Source organism: Lipotes vexillifer, unplaced genomic scaffold, assembly GCF_000442215.2.
Source record: "Lipotes vexillifer unplaced genomic scaffold, Lipotes_vexillifer_v1.1 scaffold210, whole genome shotgun sequence".
Lineage (NCBI taxonomy): Eukaryota > Metazoa > Chordata > Mammalia > Artiodactyla > Lipotidae > Lipotes > Lipotes vexillifer.
The window spans coordinates 853,028-865,658 of record NW_006786662.1 but is presented as its reverse complement, the minus strand read 5'-3'; the positions used below and the strand labels follow the sequence as shown (position 1 = coordinate 865,658).

The following is a 12,631-nucleotide window of genomic DNA, read 5'->3' as shown; positions in this document are numbered from 1 at the left end:
GGGGGGGGGAGCTTTGGCTTTGATAAATTAGAAACAAGTTAGAATCTAATGTTGATAGATATGTGCTTGCTTCTTAAACTCAAGGACAAAATTATGTAGGTCTCTAATTGGTTTGGTTTTCCGGGTCCAGTTTGCATCAAGAAGTGTTTGCAGAATTTGTAATATCTAGTTTGTAATCTGTCCACAAAGCAGGAGATTTTGTCTGGATCATTTGTATAACCTCTGTGCCTAAAACAATACCTGGCATATATTTGTTTGATAAAATGCAAACAACTCTGCAAGAAAAATTAACCTGAAAGGGGTCTACAAAATCTTTCTAGTCTATTCTTTTCAAAGAGGAAAAGTTAATTGCTTAAGACCACAGAGCTGGTTAATATCAGAGATTCAGAAACCATCTGTTTTATTAAAAATAGACTAGCTTTTGTTTTATAATGTACTCCTGAATAGTGAAGTGAACCAGTACTTTTTTTCACATCTATTCAGTGTATACATAATTTGCTTAATACTGTGGTGATACAAATGTGAATAAGAACTTAATCATCTTTTAAATACTTTACATCCTAAATGTGTGGGAGACATTTTACACAATCCACCACAATGTCAATGAGAAAGTGATGTGATGATTGAGGGAAAATTGAGAGGAGGCTTCATGGAAGAAATATGGTTTAGGTGAAGGGAAGGGAATTCAAGATAGAGGGAAACAGACTTAGCACAAGCAAGCAGACTCTTTTCTAAAATATCACGTGTTGGAGAATATCAAGTAATTTAATTTAGATATACAGTGTTGACAAATGGCAACTGATATTGTGACCCAAAATAGAGCTTTAAAAAATAACACTACTGTATTTCACTACATCAAAATATACTACCTTTAGAGTATATTACTACTGACATCACAGCACTCTCTTATTTGTTTGTTTGCTATCACATATGAGTAAGTTTAAGAAAAAGAATATCTTAAACAGTCTAAGAAGTATTTACATTTTTAAAATGTTTTATATTATTATTTTACAAATTTTAAAAATGAAAGCATTTTTCCTTTACCAAAGTAATGCGATGCTTTAGGGTCAAAATTGAACTATTTCAACACCATGTTGGATTAGGGAGACTCCAACATAATGTTGCATAAAAAGCCTGGGACTCCTGAACTCAAGAAACTTGGGCTCAAATTCAATGAGTTAATGGCTATAAGAAGGAAGCCTGGCTTAAAATAAGCCCTCAACTGGTAGTTACTATTTTTACTGTTACAGCTGTTGTTACTATAGTGTAATGAAGACCAGTGGAAACAAAGTATTTATAACATTTTAGAAAATATTAATTACTATTCACAAATAAACATTATATGTTATATACAGATACCTTTATGCTAGGTAAGATTATGATACACCGGCTTATTATTATGAGCAGGCTTAAGGAGATCATTTTGTAAACCATTTCTGGTTTTGATGTATTTCTGTGTATGCTTTTGTTTCCCTGACAAATTGCTAATTCTTTATTTCTGTCCTGCTGCCAACATTTTCTAGTTCCAACATTTTGTAATTAATAATTTTTTTTCTATAATTAGTGACAGTAACCAAATTCAGTGTCTTACTGCATTGAGTTGGTTAGGCTCTATTTCAGTTCCTATTTTTCCCATTATAAACTTCTATTTTTAAGCCACATGATAAAAAAAAAAAAAGTTTCCTTAGGCTGAGTCTTGAGAGACATGATTTTTGCATAATTATTTTTTTTCAAACTAAAAAATGTCAACCATATATTTTTAAGTTAAAATGGAATTTTCCCCTGACTTTATCCAATACCTCCAGTGGGGAGTGGGAGATGCTCAATTTTAGAATTTTTGGTAACCAAACATTAAATGACTTACCAATACAGAAAAGTAGTGTGGATTCATCAGTATTGATTTTTATCATTGTTAATGAATTGCACTGTCAAAATAACTTGAACATATGATCTCTGCATTCCCATACTTAAATTATGAGGTGGTGTAACCAATGTATATAAGTTATGGAGAAGCCACAAGAAGAATTAGTGTAAATTCTGTTATCTGTGAGGGGAATTTTTTTTAAATTTATCCTTTGTTGGAGTGAAAAAGACTATCAAATGTATAATTTGATTTTACCATTTCCTTTCCTGCCTGAGCTACTAGGTGACCTCATTCTGCTAATCGTTAATGTCACAAGCTATGAGGCACAATAACATAGTAGCAAGATAATTTTAGGAAAAAAGGGTGACTAGTTATATTGTTATATTAAGCTTTTGTACAGAGCTTAATTGGTCCAGGCACTATTCTACATGTTTTATGATATACTAAAGAAGAAAGGGGGGTTAGAGATAAGGCAACCAAAAGCAAGGAGCAGAAAAGTGGCAAATAGAAATGGTAACAAGGAAAGGAATGAATATTGAAATAATAAGGTGAAAAAAAGACACATCACAGTCAATTGTTGTGGGACATATCAGTAAGACTGTTTAAAGTCCATTTGAAAAGAGTTCATAATTTGTGACTTTATTATTTCTCAAGTCACCAACAGTCAAGTAGTTCAAAATTATATGCAGTATATGCCATCTCCGTTATTTTTGTAATTGTTATTTCACTGGTTGTGAGAACATTCTCTGCTCCCCTGAACTAAACTGCAATTTGAATAATGCAACTTAAGCCTTATGCTCCTTTGGTATTAGTTAATCATTCAATCATTCAAACATATTCACTGGGAGAGACAGTCTATTGTGGGAGTTAGGATTTTGCCCTTGAGAGCTAGATTGGCTCTGCTCAAATCTGGGTTCACTACCACTAATGAAAGTGAGTAAATACCTCACCTCTCTGTGCCTCAGTTTCCTCATAAGAAAAATGGGAATAATCAACAACACCTACTGCATAAGGTTGTGGTAAGGATTAAATGAGTTAATATATGTAACCTAGTTAGAACAGTGCCTGACAGTAAGGGCTATAGCCGTGTTAACAGCTAGGAAAATAGCAGTGCCTGATCTCATGGCGCTTACAGCCTAGAGGACAAACATCCTCACAGCACTTTGTTTAGAACTCAACTAGGACACTCACAATATTTGGTGAATAAAATTTCATTAGCCTTGTGATGTTATGTAACCAGGAGTATATACATGCTTTTAAAATAGGAGAAAATATAAAGGAGCTACTTTAAGATAAAATTTTTAAAGTGAAAGAAACAAGATTCTTCTTAAGGTAGGTATGGGCATTTATTCAAAAGGTACCCATAATGTTGGTCTTCTGGCAAAATGCAGTGGCAAGGCTTAGCTGTAACAGTCTTTGATAGACTAAGGAACCATTTGTGTGATCACAGACCAATATTTTTTTACCTCATCTGGGTCTGGTTTCCTGACTTCTAAAATGAAGGAATTGAACTAGGTGATCTCTAAGGCTCTTGTTTGCATATAATATTACATTAATAAATTTGGTGGATTTATCTGGAGGAATGAAGTTCTCAAAATAGGGTTTTAAAAAATCATGAAAGCCACAAGAACACAAAGATAGCATGAAATTAAAGGACTGAATTCATGCTCACAGGGTATGAATTTACAGTTAAAGAAAACGAATACCCTTAAGTTTGGGGCTGAGATGATTTGTTTACTGGACTATCAAGGTATTCTACCAGCATATATGTTACATATTTGTTTTCAAAGTAGTCTGTTACAACGCATTATCATTAAACAATCAGGAATGAAGTAACAGATGGTTTAAAAGTTCCTTATAATACACATGTCCTTTATCATGTATCAAATACAATTTTGAATATTATAATTCAGTATTAGGAAAAAGTAATACCCAGTTAGAAAGATGAAATTTATTTATGTGAATTACAAAGTATGAAAAAAAAACCTCTCTAAATTAAAAGGAAAATTTATAGGAAAAAGAATTTCTAAATATTCTTTGAAATGAGATGAGAGCTCCCATTATAAAAGAAGTCTTTCTTAACATGATACATTCAAAAAATTATGTCCAGTACTAATTCTATATATGTTTTATGTCACAAAGGGCTAAATGTTTCCTTGAAACAATGAGCAAATTCAAAGCTGAAAAGACAACATAGTTTTAAGTGGAACTTAAAACTGAAAAAAAGATGGTTTTCAGTGAAACTGAAGGTGTCACAGGCCACATGTGTCACCAGGTTATGGTATGGTTCACAAAACAACAGCCACAGAGATAGCATGCCAAGCAATGCTTTATGTATTTTAAAAGTTAACAAAGGGAGTAGAGAAATTAAAAGATGTACTACTGAATGATGCTACTTAAGTTGTTTCAATGTATACCAAAGAAGAGACCCTGAAATATTTTTAAATGAATGGCTCTAGAAAAATAAATTAAAATAAATAAATATTTTAGTAAAATAAAAATCTAACAAACATGGAAAAATTCTTTTGGAGATTAAAATTTTCATTCTTGGCTATTAGATATAATAAAGCTTATACTAGCCCTTTTAAGAATATACAAACCACACCTATGCCTCTCAGTGTTCTGTGCAGTTTACCATACCTGTGGATAGCTGTCAGTCCTTGGCAAAACTGATATGTCATAGGTGGCAGCAAAATGGCTTTTAGCTTGCTGGATTTGGCCATAACGTTCTCTTTTTCTCCACTTGGCCCTTCGATTTTGAAACCAAACCTAATTTTTTAAAAAAGTAGAATTTTAGGCAAGGAATAGTTGATAATGCAAATATGATGTTCAAAGACTTCAAATTAGAAAGGTAAACCAGGTCAATATAATTACTAAAAAGGGAATTTTTTTATATTAGAAAAGGATCCACAAATTTTACTTTCTATTTTACCCTGACAAGTGCCATGTCCATGAGGCAATACAATTTAATACAAAGAGACAAGACATTTTCAAAAATTTATTTAATACATCTGAGCCTCTGTTTCTTCATTTACAGAAAATAAAAAAGAATTAGATTATATGACCGTGAAGATTCCTTATATCTTCAAATTATCACAGATAATGATCCCTCTCTCAGAGAATGCTGCAAGTCTGGAATACATTCATAACTTTTTAGTTTGGGGCTATGTATATAACATTAACCCAGCCAATCTATAACCAAATTAATATCTGGGTCTGTCAAAACAATTGGCTCTTCTGGGTTGTACCCAGACTTAGAAAAACTTAGAAAAATGTAAACATAAAGATTATATCTAAAACATATGGCATCAGCAGAAATATCATGATTATTTAGAAACAAAAACCATTAGGATTATTAATTATATTGATTATGATAAAGACTTCGGGTAAAATGGTATCATCTGAAGCTGAACTATGGTTTTAAAATATACAAATTGTTTATTATGTAAATGACACCACTTACTTATTTTCTCTTATAGGAAATGCTCATAAAATCTTCAAAATCATTTATCCAATTTAAAAGACTTACGGGTAATATAAATTAAAAAAGAAACAGGGCAGATATAATCAACTGTCAAGAAAGCCTGTGAGTTAGTACGGCCTCTACAGGGTCACTAAACTGCCTTCCAAATCTCTCTAATTAATTGCATAGATGAAATATCCATTATAACACCTATCTTCCTCAGAGGGTTAAATATTAACTAATTCACACCTGTAGCTTTCCAGAATCATCATTTTAATATTTTAAGGTATTAAAGCTCTCTTTAATACAGCTCTCTATACAGAAAATTATATTCAATACGTATAATTTGATATTCAATATGTATAATTTACATAAGTAGCTTTCAGGAAGCTCTTTAGTCTTTACAGAACTATATTCAGAATATAAAATACTTAGGAAAGAAGCTAGAAATGAAGTATAAAAATGCAAACTGTAAAAAGCCTTTCATTAAAATTTATTTGAAATTTTTACTCTTTTTCATATTCAATTCTAATCTTTTATATCTTTACCATCACACTTATGGAGACATAATACTCAGTTTGGTGCATAAGCATGTATTGCAAATTTAAGATGGCACTTTGAAGAGTTTTCAGCAATTAAAAGAAGGCAAAGACAGCTACCTGTTCAGATGGTTTCTTAGAACACTGCTGGGAAGTGTGTATTATCCACTATATTCAGGGCTTAAGACAACGTCAACAACAAAACAAAACAGAACACACTTTCTTGCTCTCTCCACAGCAGGAGCATACTGAGGGAATTTAGTAATGAGGGCTTTTCTACTGAGAAAAAGACCTTGACAATCTCCTTAAAATGGGTGCCAATTACCACTCTGATGTGAAAAGCAGAAAAGAGAACCATCTGAGTAAATTAGGTTCAGGCTGGCTCTCTGTGCATGTTCTTAGACAAAAATTAATCAGAACTTGGTGAAATAAGGGGAAAACATGCTTTGTGCACAGCTGATCACTGTGTGTGTGTAAACACATTTTTCTATGGTTACAAGTATAACTAATTTACATATATGAACACAAGACCAAAAAAGACACATGTGGGGGGTTTGTGTTAACACTTGACAGTTCTAAAATTCTTCCTTAGTGTTGACTTTCTATACATTTACTTCCTGAACTAAGATAAAGTAACCATTTGTCTCCGCAAACTAAAGCAAAAATCTGCTGCTTGGTATTCCTGCCACCACCAGATGTTGTCTTTACTGATGTACAAGGGCCTTACAATGGTTCAATCTTCAGGAGGAATACTATTACTCCACTCAGAAAAATTTTTTTATGTATTTCTCTATTCTAGTGGTTTATGGGAATTTCAAAATTCAAATTATTTTATTTCGAGTAGTAAAAACACACACAAAGAAAAAGGTTATTCTCCTGAATTATTGTTACTTAGGAACTAATAAAATATAGCTTAGAATATCAAGGCTAGTAAAAGTAAAATACACTTAGGAGGTAGAATTTTACCCAGTATTTAAAAATTTTTTTCAAATTATTAAGAAATTTAGTATATTGAATCATCCAATTTTATAATTTGAATATAACATATAGCTATAATTTAACTGAATTTATATATTTAAAAATTACTTTAAGATTATTATTCCTATTGCCTCTGCAAAAATCATATAAGTTATCTAGATTTTAAAAATTATAATGGAATGGCATGTACTGGCAATTCCTGGGGCTAGAAAATCGTAGATGAGCTATATGAACTTTCTTTAATTATGCATAGTGAAAATAGTTTATGGTATACATAACAACTGGGAGTTTGTGAGACTGTTTCATGTTTCCTTGTTTTATTATAACACTAACCTCAGTAAAATTATAGACGTACGGACCACTATACAAATAAGTTACCAATATAGGGTATATAACCCCCAAAGAACTTCAATGGCTGATAAAATAGAAAAATAAAATACATGGATTACTAGATTGGATAGCTATGACTAGTTTTTTGTCCTTTAAAAATCACTTTTTGAAATCAGAAATTTGTTCATATTCTGTTCTTTTAAAATAATCATTAGTTTTTATGCCTATGTAATAATTCAAGTGTTCTTTTCTTTTATACTTGTGTGCGAGCTGTCAAATCCTTTGCAAGTAAAAAGTAACTTTAGTAGACTTACATGCTACACTTACATACTACACCGTTCTACATCTTCAGTAGGAGAATCAGTTTCTTCCTTTGTAGTAAAACACAACTATGGATCACACACTATTCCCCCCTCCAACTCCGCCCTCCAAACACACACACACCCAAGCCTTCATTTGGCTCCTACCTGGACCCTGGCCTCAGTCAGCTCAGTCCTCAGAGCAAGCTGCTCTCTGACATATACATCCGGGTAATGGGTTTTCTGAAAGACCTTTTCCAGCTCCTCCAGCTGCAAGCTGGTAAAGGTGGTTCGGTGTCTCCGTTTCTTACTGCTGGATACGTTGCTGTCACATTTATCCCCAAGTTCATCCAGTTCTCCCTTCTCTGGCATCCCTTTCACGGGAGACATCCGGAGACTGTTACAGTTGTCCATAGCTCTATTTAGTTCGGTGTGAAGAGGCTGTCCTTCTACTTTAGTGATCCCATAGTTCACTGTACCCAAAGGGGGAAAACAACAGTTCTCAGGATTGCAAAACATGGATGAAGGACTTAAGTTGAAGTAATTTAGAGCATCAGGCAAGCGGCCCATTATGATTTATTGCGCCAGTATTAATTTGATCATCACATTATTAATTCACTTTGGGCAGGTTTAGAATCATCTAAAAATGTGTACATGGAACTCATATAATTTGTCAAAACACACAGTTCTATTTCCCAGGATTAATGTAATGTTTATGCACATAATTTATAATCAAATTAAGACGCTCTAGTTTAAAAAAATCTAAGTGAGCCAAATTTAATATGTCTTATTTATTCACAGCAGACAAAAGTAAGCTACTTACATGGCTCAAAAAGGATATTTCAATTTTAAATACTATCTGTAAACCATAATCCAAACTCTTTTCCAAAGTTATGTTTCTCCTCCACACAAAACCTATGGACTATAGATTTAAGATATGGTATTGTTTCCTACTATATTTCCAATATTTCAACTGTATATCATGTCTGCATTTACATTTTTTATTTCAAAAGCGACCTACTAAGTTAAAAAATGAATTTTCCATCAGTTTCTGTGTGTGTTTCCTACAGAAAATAATAAGATTTAGGTAGATTTAGGTAGACTTCTTTAGCTTAAAAACTCATTTGCAGTTCTTTCTAAATTTGTCAAATTTATGCTAACTCATGAAACACGTTTTAAGACAGAAAGCTTTACTCTTCCCTCTAGTAAAGCACGGAAATTAAAACATCTATTAAAAGATTACAAAGGATGTCATCTGGCATTCTGTTTAGGGGTGCTTTAATTTTAGTGATTTCCTCCAGATTTGAGTGCATGCTTGGCAGTATGATATAAAACGAAAATATATCATATGGTGCCACACACACACACAAATGTAATGGAGGCACATAATGCAACGGGAAGCATTTTTCTTAAGTCAGCCCTGCCACAACAATGATTTCCAATGAATTGTTATACTTTTTTCGTTTTTCTCTATTTTAAAATTCTCTCATGATGTATTTTTACAACTGCTTTAATCATTATACAAATGTATTGAACTCTAGTACCTAGGTAACTTAAATACGGAAGAGTATTTAGGCAAAAAAAGATGTTATGTAAAACTAAACAGAAAGAAGAGCCTGAACATTAACAAACAATACGGTTTTGTCTCCGCGGGCAGAGTTAAATGGGGAACTGCGGTAATTAGGGATGGGGGAGGGGAAGCAGGCGTGAGCGTAAGGGCATCTCAGGAGAAAGACAGAAACCTTCCTAAATTTAGCGGACTGCTTGTTGCCTACATTTATCTTACTTAATACTTTCCTATTAAAATCCCTCCTAATAGTATGATGTTCTTTAAAAACTTGATAAAGTATCAAAAATCACCTATTTCTCTTATTTTTGAAATCCCGACAATTTAAATAAAAATTATGATTGAGTCGTATCCAGCTGTCAACAGAGGACATTTCAGAACCATTTTTAAAAAATCCTGTCCACAGAAATAACTTTATGTATACCTCTATAAATTCCAAAATAAAAATATTGCAATGTGAAATACAGCCAGAAAGCCAAAACTTCAGTGTATTAAAATAAAATTTTTTTGCGTCTTCCTAAATAAATGACTGAGATTTGACTGATTTTCTCTATTGTTTGCGCCTTTTTTTTGTATTTAACCTTGCAAGTCAAAAGTTACTTGCAACGCTGAACAAAATAAGTAAAATATACGAGGTCGTTTTTTAAGCTTATTGCGTACTAGGTATTTAGAGAAAGAGCTTCTATGAGCCGGTGCCTTGCCAGATTCTGAACTACCATTAGAATAGGGGGCGGCAGGCTTGCTGTAAATATTTCACACTTAATTCGTTTGTTATTTTAAAACAACCCGCTCCTTACAGCTTAACTGTTGAATATATACAATGATAAGAAAAAGTCCTCTTGGAATTGTAAACTTGCTTTAGCTGTCGCGATCTAAAAAAATAGGTTTGTATTGGGTTACAAGATAGAAAAGATAGATGGTTTGTTTTGATAACATTTTGACTTTGAGATACTTGGCCATCCAAAGTTAAAGATTTCATCCAGAAGCATTCCGAAAGTCTTCTTAGGTGACTTCTACGTGGAGTCAGAAAAATAGACAAGGCAGAATTCGGGAGTGAGTGATTATATTGAAGATTCTTTGCCCGAAGCTATTTCAAGTGATTTGGCGTTTAACAAAAATGTATGTTGTTGTATCGCAAACCCAAATAGGTAGAAATCACAGATCCCCACAAGCTAATCTAGTAACCCTCTAACTTCACAAAGAAAATATCGTTGCGTCTTGAAAAGTAAAACACATTTTTCACCTAAGTTTTCTTATTCGTGACGGTAGTGACGTCCTCTAACGAGCTGTGATGGATTTCAGCTCCTCCTGCCTGGGCAGCTCGGCGGGCTCGCAGAGGAAGCGCGCTGTCTTGACTCAATTACGCTCTATTTAGCGCCCTATCAGTTTACGCCGGGGTCCTGGATAGAGGGATTCCAGGACCCGTGGAGGACAGCGAAAGGAGAACCGCGCGGAAGCAACCGGGTGCGGGTTCCTTCCTTGGTTCTGCAGCAGCCAAAACTCCGCTTCCTAAAATAAGCAGCGTTCCACTGCCTTCCTCCGCCCTCCAGCTCTCTCGCTCCCCCACCCTCCCTCCCTCCCTTCCTCCCTTCCTTCCTTCCTTCCTTCCTTTTTTCCTTCCTTCTTCCTTCCTTTCCTCCCTCCCTGCCCCGACCACTCCCCGCACTGCGGATTTGCGGGTGGGCTTCCGCGACCCCGGCTGGAGCAGTGGACTCACCGCTGCCGTCCTGACAGGGCGAGGTCCTCTCCAGGCGCACGTGATGCTCGGCGCGGGGCAGGGGCCCGAAGGCCTGCACGCATTTGCCCGCCGACGCTTTGCTGTAAAAGGACTCATTGTCCAGCGTCTCCATAACGTGCTCCAACGCGCCTCCTGCGCCCATGTAAAAGTTACTGTTTTTACTCGGTGGGCTCTTGAGGGCAAACTTCTCGCTCAGAAACTCCATAATCCTGGAAAGCTGTCTCGGAGCTACTGGAGCTCGGAGGCTGGAGCGCGCTGGGGGAGGGAACGAGGGGGCGGGAGGAGGGAGGGCCAGAGAGGAGCAAAGGGGAAACAGGCGCTGCGGCGCGGGGAGCTGCCCGGCTCCGAGCCCTTTAAGACGTCCCGGCTGGAAAGGGGGCACCCGAAGTTGCTTTTATATCTTGAAACTCAGCTGGGCTCCTCGGGCAACCTCCCAGTTCTAATGAATATGAAAATAGGCAGGCGACTAACTCCACCCCGGACTCCCCTCCGCCCCCACCCCACCCCCATCTTCCCCCACTTACCCGGGAAGGGCGCGTCCAGGCCTAGGTTAGACAGACAGCTCCATTTCAGGATCGCAAAGCAGTTAACCCTCCACTCCCCGCTCTCTGCGCCCTCCCGGGCCGCCCGCCCGGCACCCGGTCCCCACCCCACCCCCACGCCGGCCACTCACTACCAGAAAGATTTAGAGGCGTCTTACGAACTTGAAAGGAACTACTGCTCTAAAGGGCTTTCACTTCATCCGTAAGTCGTTTATGTGGAAGATCCACATTAATCCGAAGCCCGAGAAGCCGGGTACGTTGGCAGCTATTAACTGGGATGGCCGTGGTAGAGGGGCCGTTTCTCCTTCCAATCCCGAGGAGCTCGGCGTCCGGGGGCTCTCGGCGCTCACGAACTCGTGGCCTTTTCTTTCTTTCTGGAATGCGGTGGCGTGTGGATGTGGTGGCAATGGGAGAGGAAAGCCGAGCAAGAGGCACTGAAAACATTATACCGATACCAACCTGATTTCCCCACCCTTCTTCCACCCCTCCCCTTGGTCCACGATTTTATCATTAGATCCAGATTATTTTAAGAAACCCTGATAGGAAAAGTACCTCCTAAGGGCCCCTAGTATAGGCCAGAGAGAGGTTCGTTACACAAAGGGGTTTATGTACGAGGAAGGCCTTCAGGGTGGTTTTCAAAAGATTATTATTTTACTCTTAAATGGTCGCGGTCGAGTTTGAAAAGCGCGTTCGGGGAGCGACGGGCGCGCGCGGAGCTGGGCCAGGACCCCGGTCCCAGCCCGAGGGGATGGTGGGAGGCTGGGGAGCTGGCCGCTCCCTGAGGGCAGGCAGCACTGCGGAGTTGAAAGCCCCTCTGTAAGGCTTCGGGACTGCCTTTGGTTTCGAGGAGCCCGCCGCGTCGGAGGGAAAAGCGTTCAGCGCCTTGGGCAAGGAAAGGCCGCCATTAGCAACAGGCCTCTTAAACTGGCAAATAGGGTGAAAACTCCCACAAGTTGGGGACTAAGGGTTGCGCCCTCCAAGGGAGGCCTCTACCCGACGGCCTTTTCCGCACAGGCCCTCGCAGCGCCCGTGGCGTCTCCCCAGGACAGCCGGGCAGTCACCCCGCGGCCTTGGGCACGCGGGGCAGCCCCGACGCTGGGGTGGCGAGGCCAAGCCCAATTCTGGCGAGCCTCCGGATGGGCTCGGGAATTTCCACTTTCTTCGGGGTGTTGGCTGTCCTAGGACTCACTGGGAGACCCTCTTCGAGGCCAGCATGGGCCGCAGCCAGGGAAGAATCATGGAGCGCTGCGCACCTCAGAGCGGCGCTTCAGCACTGCCCAAGAAGCGGGGCCGGTCCTAAACCCAGATCCG

At 37.9% G+C, this 12,631-nt stretch overlaps 1 protein-coding gene across 1 annotated transcript in view; it reads right to left on the bottom strand.

Annotated features, from left to right (window-relative positions):
- The window catches only part of ALX1 (ALX homeobox 1), a 21,543-nt gene extending 10,339 nt beyond the window's left edge, over nucleotides 1-11,204 (bottom strand). Inside the window, exons 1-3 of the mRNA XM_007459064.1 lie at nucleotides 10,758-11,204; nucleotides 7,642-7,946; nucleotides 4,505-4,633 (exon numbers count right to left, since the gene is read on the bottom strand). Coding sequence (XP_007459126.1) covers nucleotides 4,505-4,633; nucleotides 7,642-7,946; nucleotides 10,758-10,983 — 660 coding nt within the window. The 5' untranslated portion in view covers nucleotides 10,984-11,204. The remainder of the gene's footprint in view (nucleotides 1-4,504; nucleotides 4,634-7,641; nucleotides 7,947-10,757) is intronic.
- Nucleotides 11,205-12,631: the final 1,427 nt, after the last annotated feature.